This window comes from Microcebus murinus, chromosome 18 (assembly GCF_040939455.1).
Source record: "Microcebus murinus isolate Inina chromosome 18, M.murinus_Inina_mat1.0, whole genome shotgun sequence".
Taxonomy (NCBI): domain Eukaryota; kingdom Metazoa; phylum Chordata; class Mammalia; order Primates; family Cheirogaleidae; genus Microcebus; species Microcebus murinus.
This window is the reverse complement of record NC_134121.1, coordinates 55,507,011-55,521,744: the sequence shown is the minus strand read 5'-3', so window position 1 is coordinate 55,521,744 and position 14,734 is coordinate 55,507,011. Positions and strand designations below refer to the sequence as shown.

Below are 14,734 nucleotides of genomic sequence, written 5' to 3'. Positions count from 1 at the left end.
GCAGCTAGATGAATTTCGGGGGAACCTGCCCCCCACCCTGCCCGCTGGCCGCTCGCTTGGCACAGGGGTCTGCCTCCCGAAGACTGGGGGGCCCTGGAGTGGAACCCCATACTTTGGGCCTCTCGAAGACACCTGGGGTGGGGCTCGGTTGTTTAACGCTCAGATTTTTCCCTAAAAAGCCCACAGACTCAGGTGGGAAAGATTCACAGAGGACGGAAGGCTAAGAGAGAGGCTTGGGCTCCAGTGCATGCTTTGGTTTTGTTTGTTTGACATGGGGAAGGGGAGAGAAAGGAAGACCCGGCTCACTCTGCCAGATCATCCTATATCTTTGCTTACTCGGTTCCTTCTTCCTGTAGGAAATGGATTTCCCTGTCTAAAATTGTCCCCATCCTCCAATGTCCATCTCGAATGTCCCTTTTTTCCCTTCCTTCCTTCCTTCCTTCCTCCCTTCCCTTCCCTTCCCTTCCCTTCCCTTCCCTTCCCTTCCCTTCCCTTCCCTTCCCTTCCCTTTCTTTTTTTTCTTTATTTTCTTTATTTTCTTTCATGAAGGTTTCCTGGAGCATCTTTCTCTGCCAGAATCACCCTCCCTCTATGCTCTGGGCTTCTCTGATGGCCTTTGGCAAGCTCTGAACCGCGCTGTAGTGATGTGCAGACACGGCTTTTCGCCCGCTGGGACATTGCAAGCTCCGTGAAGGCAGGGCTTGCCTGACACGTTCTTCATGTGTGGCATGAGCTTGTACACGCGCCCAGGGCTCGGTGGTTGATTCTGCAGTGACTCCTGGGGAGGGGCTCCCCACTGGCCATGTCCCATTGCAGGGCATGGCTCTGCCCGGGGGTCACAGCATTGAGAGAGCTGAGGAGCACCCACTGGACAAGAGATTGGCATGAGGCTGGGAGGTCACCAGGCGGGGGTTGGGAGGGGAATAGGAGCCTGAGTGCCAGTCTCAGCGCTGCCCCATCCGGGAGCCTTGGCAACTTTAACAGCAGCTGCCATGTAAGGAGCACCCGCCCGGGCGCTGAGCTGGGACCGGCTCTTCACAGTGGTCGTTTCCTGTCTGTACAAGAGCCCTGCAGGCGGGGCAGTTGCACGCCCATTTTCCAGATAAAGCAGTGGCTGAGTTTCTTGTAGCTCCCCCTGGGTCTCCCTGGTCCACCTGGGGGTCCCACCCAGATGGGTTTGGTACTGCATGCCACATGGCCTCCAAAGGTACTAAGCCAGGCCACCTCCAGCCGCTCTGACTTTTAACTGGGGCAGGGGTGGGGGGTACCGAGCAGGAGGAGGATTCAGGAGGTGAGCAATTAACCAGAGTCTCTGGGGCGGGCCCAGGCCTTGGCATTTGGCAAAGCTCTTGGGGGCTAGAATGTGTAGTCAGGTTTGAGAGGTGTGGATTCAAGTCGCATTCGGAGCGGATGCCAGTGGTGAAGAGGAGTAGAGGGCCTGCGGGGACTGGGCCCTTCCACTGGGCCACCCTACCTGGTGGACACTTAACAGGTGTACAACATACAGCAGGGTGAGGGAACAGGGATGGCCCGTGCCAAGGCTGCACATACAGTGTGTGTGTATGCATGTATGTTTGCATGTGTGCGTATTTATGTATGCATGCATGCATGTATGTTTATATGCGTGTTTATGTGTGTATGTATGTTTCTGTGTGTGTTCATGTGTGTGTCATGTGTGTGCGTGTGTGTGTTGGGGAAAGCCAAATTAAGAAGGGTCGTGCATGAAGGTGGGAGAGGCAGAGAAGCTGTGGTACCGGCCCTTGCTGTGGGGCAGGGAGCACAGGCGGGACCCTGTGATCACCCAGCGAGGCGGTGCCCTGCTCAGAAAGGCCTGGCAGGCCCAGAGGTGCGGCACCTGGCTGGGCGGGCAGCCCCGCGCCGGAGCCGGGCAGGGCGGAGGCGACCAGGCTGCCGGGGGCGGAAGAATGGGCTTTCTGTGCAGCTTATCGGGACGGTGGCTCCCGGGCAGGATGTGGAGGAGGCTCCCACCGCCCGCCTGGTTGGCGGCTGCAGTGGGTGCTGCGTCATGGCAGGGACTTTGGACAGGGAGCCCCACCCCGACTTGCTGTGACACTGGGCTGGAGACTCCATGGTTACACTTGGAGCAAGTCCTGCACCTGCCTGTGAGTGTCGGGTCACGGGACAGCAGCGGGCCGTGAGCCAGCCCACCTCAGACAAGACCCTGGCCTTCCCCGTGGGAAGAAACCCTGCACTCAGAGCTTTGCAAAAGGTCAAGAAAGCTGGTTATATTCACTCGACCGTTTGGGGAGCTGCAAGGGGAGACTGGACGAGCTTGCAGGGGATGGGCCCAACTCCGAGGGTCTGGCTGAGAAGGCAGGCAGGGGCTCAGGAACTGTTGGCAAGAAGTTGTCCTTAGGTTAGCTGCTTCAACAGAAAATAGTTTTCAGCTGCCTGCTGCTCCTGGGGTGGGCGCTCAGGCTCAGCTTGCACATGAAACTGGTAGCAGAAGCTGCTACAACAAGCTGTATTTCTGCCCACAGCCGGTTGGAACATGCTTGTCAGGGTCCTTCGGCTTGAGCAGGGCTTGGCAGTGTCTTCCAAAGCTGCAATTGGATTCCTAGACCCGGGGCCCAGGAGGCAAGAAGAAGTGAGTTTATTAACTCTGATCCCACAGCCAATCACCTGCAGAGCAACAGAGGAGGGGAGCCCCGGGGCTTTTGAGGTGACAAAGGGAACTCCTGACCCTTTATCCTGCCCTGGAGGCTGGCCGGGAACGATGGGGAGGAAGAGTCAGACGGCCAAGCAGGGCCCACTACCACACACACACGTGCATCTAAAACGCAACGGACCAGAACGATACTTTTCTTCCGTACAATCTCTAGCCGGATTTCTTTTTTGATCCTGTCTGATTTCTCCTCATCCTCCTTCCCCCCTGTCGGATGGGACAGGTTGGGACTACCGGAAGCCCCGGGGTGGGGGCTCCCTCCGCCTGAGCAAGCGGGAGCCGTGAGGCCCGATGAAGCGTGTGTGCGTGAGTTGGGGGGGGATAAAGACAAACACGGGTAAGGTGCAAGCTCTTGGTCAAAATGGAGATGAGACATTAAACACTGGGATTATGCTTGGCGTTCTTTGCTGGAGGCTGAAGCAGAGGCCCCCGGCCAGAGCTGGCCGAGGGTGCCTTCAAGGCAGAGGGTGTGCCCCAGTCCTGGGAGCCGTGGGTGGTTGGTTAGGTAGGACAAGGTGGGCCCCACTGCTGTGTCCAGCACCCCCTTGCCTCTGTCAAAGCCGATGGGCGGATTCTCATTGGCAGCAAAGTGCCCAGACATGAGCCAGGTGACCTGAAAGCGAGGTGCCGGTGGAGTCTCTCTTTTCTTTCTGTCCTACCCATAATTCCCTCAGGCCACATCCCAGTGTCACTTGCCAAGTGACACCCTCTTCTGATGCCCTTGAGATCTCCGTTGACCAGACAGGCCTTTGTGGAGGGGCTGCTGCTTGGACCTGTCCGGCCAAAGTAGAGTCTCACCTGGGGAGGGACACTCTAAGATGGCCTTGCTGTGCCATTCAGATGGTCCTGGTTTCCCTCTGATTATGCCTCCGCGTCCTCTGCCAGCTGACATTCGGCTGACTTGCAGGAGTTAGTGGCATGCACAACGAGGGTTCCTCGGTGACATGCATGCATGTCTCCCTTGCTAAACCATAAGCCCCCTGAGGCCAGGCACCGGCCATGGATTGCATTTGTGCCCCTCTCATTCTGCTCGCCCTCCCTTTGCCCCTGGCCTCTGTGCAGAGCAGGCTCTCAGGGACAGCACCGACTAGCACAGCTCCTCGGGGTCCTGCAGAGGCGGGAAGCAAGGGGACCACAGTGAGCACCACCAGGGCCCAAAGCAGCGCAGTGACAGTGCCAGACGCGCCCAGAGAGTCGACGGAGAAGCAGAGCCCAGAGCCAGATCCGGTTCGCCTTTGGCTTCTGCACCTGCACTGCCTTGTCCTGTTTCTGAAGTTACTTCTGGATAAAATATGATAAGAGAATAGAAATCAAAATGCACTGAGCACCTTGCATGGGCTAGGAACATTACTGGCATTTTTGGGTCACCAGGTCACTCCACAGTCTTCTGTGGTCAATGGTGTTATTCCCGAGAGCTGTATAGAAGAAGCAGAGGTGTGGAAAGCGAAACGTAGAAACTGCAAAGTTATGCAACCAAGTGGCAGAACTCGGCCACCCTGACAGCTAGACAGCGTGTTCTCTGCTCTGTGCCGAAGCACCGCGAGGATAGAGCGTGCCCAGGCCCAGGGCGGGATGACGGGTGGAGGACCTGGGTCCCTCCCTCCTGCAACCTGGGCTCTCCACGACACGTGTCCCCTACCTTCCTTCTCCTTCCTCCTGCCTCAGGCCACTCCTGGCTCCCTGGCGCCACAGCAGAGCCTGGGGCCTCGGCCAGGGGCTCCTGTCACCTGGGACACGGTTCCAGGCAGCAGCCTTCATGTGCCTTCTTGGTCTTTCAGGAATTTGGCCATTGGAATCGGAATCCAGAATTTCCCCGAGGGCCTGGCGGTCAGTCTCCCCTTGCGGGGGGCGGGCTTCTCCACCTGGAGAGCCTTCTGGTGAGTTCTGTAGCCCTGCACCAGCTGCCCGGGGCAGGGTCCTGTCTGCCAAGTGCTCAGAGCGTCCGCTCTGCAGGCTTCTTTCTACAAGAACTATATCTTCTGACCTGGAAGCGGATCTGGAGCTTCTCGTACAACACCAATAACCCGGGTACACCTACACCTCCCAGGCTCGGGGGTCTCATCTCCCAACCTGCAGCCTGTACCGGAACTAGTTCGAATGGCTGAGATTCCTATTTCAAAACCCCTGTGTGGACAGCCACGGCCATCAGTGCTAGGTGGTCTCCCCAGGCCCAGAACCACCCAGCATTGCGGCAGTGTGTGTGGGGTTGCTTTGCGGGGTGATGAAAATGTTCTGGAATTAGATCGTGGTGGTGATCGCACAACCTTGTGAGCACACTACAAACCACGGACCTGTGTACACTGAATGGGCGTGTCATCTGGTATGTGAATTATGTCTCAATAATGATACTATTTTTTTAAAGACCATGTAGAAAACCTAAAGCTCCAAAGATAATCTGGGATGCAGGGGGGCGGGGGGGGGTCTTCTGTAACTGTTTACTAGGGAGTTGGGGAAGGAGAAGGACGTGCTTAGGAAACAGCGACGTGCTTTTGCACCGCCATGCTCAGATATGATGTGGAGTGGCACGCATCCGTGTTCTAGGGTTGCATCAACAGCCTGGGCACATGGAGCGTCTGCCGGACTCTCCGTGCAGTTGGACGTGTCTCTGCTCTCTCCTTAGGTACGGGCAGCTGAGTGGCATGGTGGAGCCCCTAGCCGGGGTCTTTGGTGCCTTTGCCGTGGTGCTGGCCGAGCCCATCCTGCCCTACGCGCTGGCCTTTGCTGCTGGCGCCATGGTCTACGTGGTCATGGACGACATCATCCCAGAGGCCCAGATCAGGTGGGAGCGCTCCTCCTGCCCCGCCTGTCCCTGTCTGTCCTGGTCCCGGCCCGGGCCCCAGCCTCAGGATCTGCCTTCTCCTCATTTGCTCTCACTTCCTTATTCCCACTCTTTCCTGCCCCCTCCCAAGACCATGGCCACCCCCTCCTCACCTGCGCTCTCTGAAACTAACAGAGGAGCAAAGGGCAAGAGACGGGGACACTAGCCAGTGGCATACCCACCTGCCCTTTGTCCCTCCAGTGAAGCAGACTATCATTTTTGTACATCGTCTCTTTCTTTAGATTTTTCCGGGGCTGGAATAAGAGGAGAGATGAGCTCTGAAATGTCAGCCCAAGCAGTATGCACAGGTTCTCACTGTCCACCTGTAGGCCAGGGGGGTGGGGTGTTGGGGGGTGGGGTAGAGGCTTGCTCCGTTTCATTTTGGTTTATATAGCAGAACAATTTTGAGGCTCAGACAAAATAATAAAGTCAGGTTAGATAATATCTTCAAGAAACAGTCACCACTCTTTATTATGCAAGCATGAGCTCCAGAGCCATGGCAGGTGACCTTGAGCAGCTTACGTCTCTATGCCTCGGTTTCCCCACCAGTAAAGTGAGCACAATGATACTGACCTCACGAGGTCGTTGTTTGGGATTGCACGGATTATTCAGTTTGCCTGGCTTATACTGAGTCCCGCTAAATGTCGCCATCGTTAATAGTCGTGCATTTTCTGTCGGGACTGGACGCTGCACAGGATGCTTGCAGCCTGCAGCGTGCCAGGAGGCACTAAGGTCTGTCTTTCCTTCCTCCCCTTCCCTCCCAGCGGTAACGGGAAACTGGCGTCCTGGGCCTCCATCCTGGGATTCGTGGTGATGATGTCACTGGACGTCGGCCTGGGCTAGGGCTGCGATGCCTCGGCCCCCGGAACGACAGCACGAGGAGGCCGCCGTGGGTGGCTTCTGTGGGACCACAAGCCTCTTCCTTCACATTAAAACAGTTTTCCCTTCTCTCCTCATCTCATTATCCTGATTAACTCTGATTTTCACTTTGCTTTCGAGGGAGATAATCGCTTTTCTTTGGAATTTCAAGATGTCGCAGAATCACACATTTTTGTTTTGGCCACTGAATGGAATCTTTTTTCAGTGGGATTGCCAAGAACCTAAAGATCAGGGAAATCTCTGCTTTGGAACCTTCGGTCTCCCCCACTGGACTTGTTGGGGACCCCTCACCTGCAGCAGCAAGCTACCCAGAGAGGTCTCCCAAGCTCTCTGGCCGAGGGACCCCGAGCCGAATGGCCAGCGCATCCCTCACCTGCCATCCTGTCCCTTCCCTGCTGACTATCGTCTACCCGCCCGGAACTCCAGAACCGAACGTCATGAACGCGACAACCTACTTTCCAAGGCCAAGCCAGCCCAAAGAGGAATACGCCTTCCTCTGCCTCCCCCAAGGGAGATACTGCCTGCGAGGTGACATGGACAACGGGAAGGAAATCAATCTGCTAGTCTTTTTGTATTTTTTTTTTTCTCGTAAGGCAAAGATTGACATTACCGAAGTGAAGGGAATGCAGCCAACTGTGAACACACAGGGAGCCCTGTGAAAAGCCCACGGAGTGTGGCTTTGATAGGAAATGTCCTCTGCTCTCGGTGGATTCCAAGAGCAAAGTGGTTTGTCACGGTTTCCAAACCCCCTAGGCATTTATTTTGGTAAGTGTTATATAGCCTTCCTTTTTCTAAGAGACTCGGGAACACCAGCAAACTGCTAGAGGTCAAACTCTTCATGCACTCACGGAGGGGGCCACTTACGTTAACTGAAGCGAGTGAAAGACATTTGGAGTCTGCACTGGGTCCTTCCCTGTCGACCATTTGGTAATGTGTGGCCTGACCAAGGTCCCTTGAGTTGCAACAGGAGTCTAGCCAGAGGGCTTAGGAAGGAATGAATAGAAGGGTAGGAAAAGGAAACAATATTTTTACATTTCCCTTTGAAAGTAAATTTTAGCCAATTTAGGCCATTTCATTTTAGCCATTTCATTCTGAAATGATGCTAAAAAATGACTTGGACCAGACGAGAAGCCACCGTCCTCCTCTATACACATAGCTTTTCTTCCAGCCGGGGTGACGTGACCTGTCTCCTTCAGGCACAGCGAAGGCCAGCCGTCCTCATGGGTCAGAGGCGCACGGGGCACTTTGCCGGGCTCTGCTGAGAAGGCAGGCAGCCCAAGAGCCAGGTATGCAGGCGCTGTGCAGTCGGTGCTGCTCTCTGAGTTTACATGTCCAGTTGCTTCCATGGGTGACTCTCCTGCTCTGTGAACGCTCCAGGACCCCAAAGGCCAACCCTGGGCTGGGTCTGTGTATGTTCTTCCGAAAGCACCGATGATCAAAATTGAAGACACGTTCAGAGGTTTGATTGGGCGAGAATAACTGGTGTGGTGGTTGGTGTATGAGTATGTTTTAATTGTCATGTCTTTGTAGTATGTAGTTCCACATAAAGCAGATTGTGCTTTCTGATGGATAAGACCTCATAACTGTGATAAACATCAATAAAGGGGATATTGTTGTGGATGACTCGTGTTACGTTCAGTCCTTCTCAAAGCTGTTACCTTCCAGGGATGATGCTAAGAGCCAGCTGGAGTTGGAGCTAACGTCTCCCCCACCCAACACCAGGGAAGGCAAAGGAGAGAGCTCGGATGAGAAGGGCTAGTCAGATTCTTGGTCGCAAACAACAGAGTCCAACTCCAGCTTACTTAAACAGAAAAGGAGACGAATGGAAGGTGATTAAGGGATGCTCAGGATCTTTAGAAGAATCAAGCTTGAAAATGGGTGGTTGAATCCAAGAAAGTGCGGGGTCTGGGACTATGGCCCAGTTGTACCTGGAAAGCGGCCAGGTTTAGGTGCCACGGCCTCCAGTACTGGTCCCCCACATCCCCTGAGACCCCTTGGTGCTACCACCGCTGCCACAAGCACAGACTCTAAGCTGATCCTGTTCTTTGCGTCCTGGCCCCACATGCAAATTCTGGACAGGAACAGCCAGCTGCCAGAGCTTAGAACCTGTGTCCATGAACTATATATAGCTGGTCCTGCCCCTTACCAAGACTGACATAATAGCAGACTTTCCAGATTTGGGAATGAGTTCAGATGGTGGAGAGCTGAAAGAACAAGAAAGAAGTCTGTTAAATTGATTACGGCCTTACTCTTTTGTGGTTCAATATCTACAATACTCTAATTCCACTACATTCCCTTTAAAAAAAAAAAAAACAACCTTCTGCATAAGATATGTAGCTATTCCTGCATGATCAAAACTTCACCCATCCCCTTTCCAAAGGGAGTGAGCCCAATGTTTTCCAATTCCTGTACTCGGTGTCTCTGAGTCACGTCCACCCCTCCTCCCGTTGAGTCACCGTCCCATCTCGTTTTTCTGTACTCTTTGGGCTGAGGGGTAAAGTTAACCACGATCGTGCACCCCACATACAGCAGACTGGATAAAGGGAGAGGAGACAAGAGGCGCTGAGCTCAAATATGTGAATATACACATTGCACGGGAAGTGGAAGCAGAGGCTGCAGCTCTCGTTTGCTCCCCTACAGAAGAGACCCTGGGTGCTTTGTAGGCTTCCCACTCCCAGTTTGCATTCCAGGTTCATTCTTCAGCCAGGACCTTGGATGGATGGGGCATGATATACAATGACCCTGTGATATACATGTTATATGATATACAATGACCCCATGATATACAATACTGTGACCCTGTCCCTCCTTCCTGAGGACACAGAGACCAAGGTGGTCTCACCTGTATGCACGATTGCAGCTGTCTCCCTTTAACCTCCACCCCTGGAGGAGGGAGGAGGAAGAGGCTCAGGCTCCTGAGCAGACCCCTTGAGTTTCATTTACAGCCCCCGCCCTGGCCTGTCCCCATGGCGTAGCAGATTTGGTGTTTCCCCAGGACTAGTCACTGCGGCCAGCGTCACAACCCGCTTTTTTGGCCTGTTCATCCCATGGCACGTTGAAACTGCAGGTGGCCTTCTGACGTGTGCAGGCTGCTGTTGCATTATCCTTCTGGTCAATATGTGCATGCACTCTAATTCCCGTCTTCCGTTTTTAAGAGAAGTTTCTGCTTTAATGGAGCTATCCTTCGTATAATCAAAACTTCATACATCCCCCTTCCAAAGGAGTTACCCAGTCACGGCCAGCCGCCCCAACGGTGGAACATTGCTTTCCTGGGTACTAAACACCCTGACAGGTATAGTACAAAGTTGAAGAGAACGAGAGTCATTAAGTAAAATGGAAGTTGCACCATCCTTATGGCCCCTGCGTCCAGACCCGTTCAGTCTGGCTGCAGGACAAAGAGCGACTTAAATGACAATATCTCAACCTCATTGCACGTTGTCTCTGCGTTATTCTGAAACTAAATCTTCAGCAAGTCGTGTCACAGCTCAATACAGATGACTGCTTCTGGGTGACAGGATCCAATTGCAAGGGTGTCACCCGCTGCCTTCCCTTTTCACTGTAAAGTGCATTCGTGGTCAGAAGCATTATTGTACAGTCTGTGACAAGCAGAGGATTCAAGTCCAGACCCAGACGTAGGAGTTCATTTCAGTGAAGAGCAATCACTGGCCTTTCTGTAGTGAGAGGGGTCCAAAGTAATGACTCTGCGACTGAGTAGTCCCCGGTGTCCCTGGAGCAGGGCCAGTGTCTGTTCAGGCGTCAACCCTGATGCAGTGTGCACTGAGGGGCTGGGTCTGCATGGATGATGGGACGCCTAAGAGGGTGGGGTCCGTCATAGTCCATCTTTGCCATCATGGCCACTTTTTTGCACGAATCAGCTGAGAAAGCAGTGATGCCACATGTGAGTAGAGGGTCTTCGTCTATTTAATTATTAAGAGGCTTCCCTTATAGTGGGGATTTGGGGTGACCTTTTACTCAAGGAACAATTGATTTCAAATTTGGCCCATTCTGAGAGGTGAAGCCATACAGGTCTCCCCAAATCTGTCACTAAACCTCCAATCTTGCTGTTGTCAAGCTCTTGACCAACTGACCGTACCATTTGTCACTGCTCAGAAATCGGTGTGGCTTCTTGCATCAGACTTCCCTTCCTTCCAAGCAAAGCAGACATAGAGTTATGTGCTTAGCGTGCTTCCTCCTGGGAGGTTTTCCTTCTCACCTGCTGGTCTCATTGAACTGTGACATCACAGCCGTCCATTTACAGAGCTGGCCAGCGTACTGTGCACACAAGCTGGGCTCAGTGGTTTTTCATCTCTCAGTTTCTAGTTCTTGGGAAACCCCCCTTGAGGCCATAGGTGGCCTGGTGGGGACAGGCACAGGCACACATGCACATACTTGCAAGTGACTTGTGCCTTCAGCACCTGGTCAGGCCCAGGTTCACCTACACCGTTTCCAATTGGTGATGCGATTTGACGACTGTGACAGATGACCCAGTACCTGATGGGCAGCGTGGGGCACAGATGACACCCAGTGCATTAGGGAAAATCACCTGGTGTCCAATGGCCAGTGCACTGAGGCCCCATACATCCATTATCTCTGCAACGAGTATCTATGTCAGTAACTTCAGACCAATTTTAAATGATGTTCTTCCACCCATTTATTAAAATCCATTCCAACATATATATTTCCCCAAGTTAATGAATAAAAATTAGAAAAACCCTGAAACTAATGGTGGCTTCTAACCCTCATCCTGCGTGGTTTGAGTTTGCCGAGGCTCCCCCTTCCGAAATGCGCTGGGATCTGTCCGTTCTGGAGACAACAGGTGCGCGAGGAGACCAGCTTGCTGTGTCGCAGGGCAGCTCCTGCAAAGGACACCAAGGAACTGTGGTGTCTTTAAGAAGCGCTTGAGAGGACGAAGAGGGAATGCCAGCTGTCCCAGGAGGCTCTTTGAGCATGGGTGGTGCAGAGAACCCCCAAATTCTCCCACTTATCTCCATTTGGATTCTCTGGGTCTCACTCCTTCCTGATCGATGCTCCGACTTTCTTTGGAAAAGCTACGATTTTACCAGCCAGTCCTCAAGACACAACTTTACCTTTGGTCTTGTGGTTCGGCAGTCACTGTGTGGACTCAAGAGGTGAGAGAATATTCCAGAACTGTCGCAGAAAGCCCTTGTGAGCTGATAACTTCGGGGACTTCAGCTTGCCCTCGTCCTATTTGAGGTCGCTTGGTGTCTTCACCTATTCAGACTGGCCGTGGGGCCTCATACCCTCCACCACGGGATGGCAGAAACGGCTCATTCCCCGCAGCCCCCGCCCTTAACGGCCCCCTCCTTCCAGGTGACTGGTGCGGAAAGCAGAGAGGTGGGGGTAGGTATTAGCGCCTGATTTGTCTCTGGGGCTGGAACGGAAGTCACCCTCATCTTGCTGTACCGAGGACGGGTCCATTATGCAGGTGCCGAGTCTGCACCGGGCGGGGTGCCACCCGCTCTCCCCTCTTCTTTTATCCCCCGCTGTGTTTGATATTCTCATCCCCACTTTACCTACCGGAAGGTGCAGTCCAGAAGTCCCCCTCACCAAGATGCTGGTAGGCGGGGCAGGGTTGGTGCTCACGGTGCGTGGAGGCCGCACGATGGAGACTTGGACTCCCCGCCCCGACCCGCCCACACTTCACCCTGGTCCGCGGTGCCCGGTCCTGGGCACCTCCCGCGCCCTCCGGTACCTGCTGGGCGAATCTATGCAAGTTGGAAGCAACGGGAGCCCAGCAGAACAGCTGTTGCCCCCCTCCCTTTTAGATGGAGGCAGGACTTACATGTAGCAAAGTCACAGGCCTGAGGTGTGTGTGAGTTATACAGCTCCATGAATTTTTACCTACGTGCCTTTGTGCCTGGCCCTGCCTGAGGGGCTTCCTAAGCCACGAGCCTGGGTTCCCAAGATCTCATTCTGGGCCCTCTGGCCAGTGCTCTGGGCTCCCCCAGCGGCAGGCAGATGTGATCCGATGTGGCCACCGGGGACCAGGTGAGGCAGGGCTGCCTGTCCCAGAGCACGTTCCCTGGGCGCGGCGTCCACATCCATCAGCGGAGCCTGCGGGCCTGGGCGTCCCCGGGGCGCCAGGCGTGGTGCTGGGACTGCCCTGCAGGCAGCGGGCAACTGTTTACCTGAGCAGGGTGGGGCCCCGGACGACAGGGGCGGGGCGCCCAGGCTTTGCATGCAACTGGCGGTGCCCCAGAGGGAGGCGGGGAGGCTGCACAGGAAGGCGGAGCCACAGGGACGCCCACCCTCGGATGGTGACTACTGTCACCTCGCTTGGCTACAAGCACCACCACCAAAGGGACCCCAGGCTTCCTGGGGCTCTGGGCCGTCTGCGGGCTGACTGCTGCCGGTTGTCCTTTCCAAGGGTGGATCCCGAAATGTCTCCAATTTGGAGAGCGTTCTTTGGGGAAAATAACACAGAAACACAAATGAAAAATAAAGCACAGGAAGGGCACCTGTGAGTGAGGGTCCTTGCAGCTCAGGCTTCGTTGGCTTTAAGGTGACCTCACCTGGGGCTGAGGGCAGGAAGGCCTGAGGCACTCTGGTTTTGGAGGCTTCTCCAAGGCTGCAGGAGCCCCAGTTAGTGAATTCACAGCCCCGACCAGCCAGGGTGGAAGGGGTGGCGGTGTGCACACAGGCAGGAGGAACACGGCCCCAGATTGGACTCCTGTAGCCCTGGGAAGACCTGAACCTGTCTCCCTGCTCCTTCCAGAAGGGAGCAGCAGGCTGGGCCTGGCCGTCTAGGGCTGTGGGGAGTGACAGCCCTGACCCTACCTCTGCATCCTCGTCAGCCCCCTGCCCTTCTAGCTCCCCTGGTGACAGTGCCTCAGCTCCTCCAGTGAGCCTGCATGGCCACTGTCTGTCCCCAGGGGCTGCCACTGGGACCCCAGAGGTCCCTGATGGAGCCCCAGGCAGCCTCCGGGCCCTAGGAGCAGGTGGGTGAGTGAGCTGAAAGGCCGGCTGGCTTGTGTTGGCCCGAGGGAAGGCATGTGACTCTTCGCACAGGGCGGACCTCTGGACCCGTACGCCGGTGTCCCCGCACCCTGTGCCATCCTCCCCCAAGTTTTAAAAAACCAGATTGGAAATCGTGTGGGATCTTTTCTGATACCGTCTCCACTCTGCACTGAGCCGAGATGTTAGTAAGTCTCTCACTGGCCTCTCTGCACCTGGCAGGGAGGAGGTGGACCCAGGCTGCTTGGAACTGGGGAGGACCCACCCTGGGGTTTGAGGCCAGGCTAGTGTGTCCCTTCACTGATTGATTACAGGAGCCGTGACCTCCAAGAAGCCCGGGACGCACCAGGGAAAGGCAGAAACGCAGGGCAAGCCCGGGAGCGTGCACACAGAGACAGACCCTGAGAACACTCAGGTTCCACCTTGTAATCGTGCAGTAGGGGTGTCAGAGGTACACCCCTTCCTCTGACCTTTGCCTTTTACGGTTAGAGTTCAGTATGCAGTATAAGCTGGTTTTGCAGCTTATGCGAGTCACCACCGTGCCCTAAGGGTGTCCCGCGGAAAGGAAGAGTGAAACGATTTAAGATTAGTACTTAAGTTTAAATTTTTCCAGTTTCTCTTCAACAGGAATCTGCTCCCTTTCTGCTTTTTCAGTGAAGAATGCCCACTGAACTTAATGTGTGCAGTATTGGGAAATGTAAATTTTTTCATTTCCTAACAAGCCTGTAACACAGGTTAAAAAAACAAAACTGTTCTTAAATAAATGGTTTATGAATCTGTAGACGTCTTCCTTGTGGACGTTGGTCATGTGTGGTAACTTGGTGAAAGATGGTCATTGTATTATTAGTTTTCTATTGCTGTGTGACAACCTACCACAAACTTGGCAGATTGAAACAACACACGTGATTATTTCAGTTTCTCCGGGTCAGGAATCTGGACGAGTTTAACTGTCTCTGTCAGGGTCTCCCAAGCTGCAACCAAGGTGTCGGCCAGACGGAGTTCTCAGCACGCTATGCTGGAGGCAGGACTTGCAGGCTGACGCGTGTTGTTGGCGTGTTCAGTTCCTCACGGTTATGGGACTGGGAGTGCTGCAGGCTGTCAGCCGGAGGCGTCCCTGGGCTCCTGGGGACCTGGGCTTTCCCCCGCATGGCTGCTTATTGCATCAAACCAGCAAGGAGAGCCTCTGGATGAGTCATCAAGCAAGGGAGAGTCTTATATAATGTCACATAATCCTGGGAGTGACATCCCGTTCCCTTTGCCATGGTCTGTTGGCTCATAAACCCAGGTCGTACACAAGTTGATTTCATGGTCATCTTTGTCATCCACCAGGTTAAGTATGACAAAACAAACTACATGTAGTTACGACATGGTTTTAT

The 14,734-nt window shown here is 54.3% G+C and overlaps 1 protein-coding gene across 3 annotated transcripts in view; it reads left to right on the top strand.

Moving 5' to 3' along the window:
* SLC39A11 (solute carrier family 39 member 11) overlaps positions 1-8,003 on the top strand; it is a 387,039-nt gene extending 379,036 nt beyond the window's left edge. For all 3 annotated transcript variants that reach the window (XM_012756159.3, XM_012756157.2, XM_012756156.2), the window contains exons 8-10: positions 4,465-4,563; positions 5,307-5,465; positions 6,269-8,003. In XM_012756159.3, coding sequence (XP_012611613.1) covers positions 4,465-4,563; positions 5,307-5,465; positions 6,269-6,347 — 337 coding nt within the window. In that variant the 3' untranslated portion in view covers positions 6,348-8,003. The remainder of the gene's footprint in view (positions 1-4,464; positions 4,564-5,306; positions 5,466-6,268) is intronic.
* The last annotated feature ends 6,731 nt before the right edge of the window (positions 8,004-14,734 follow it).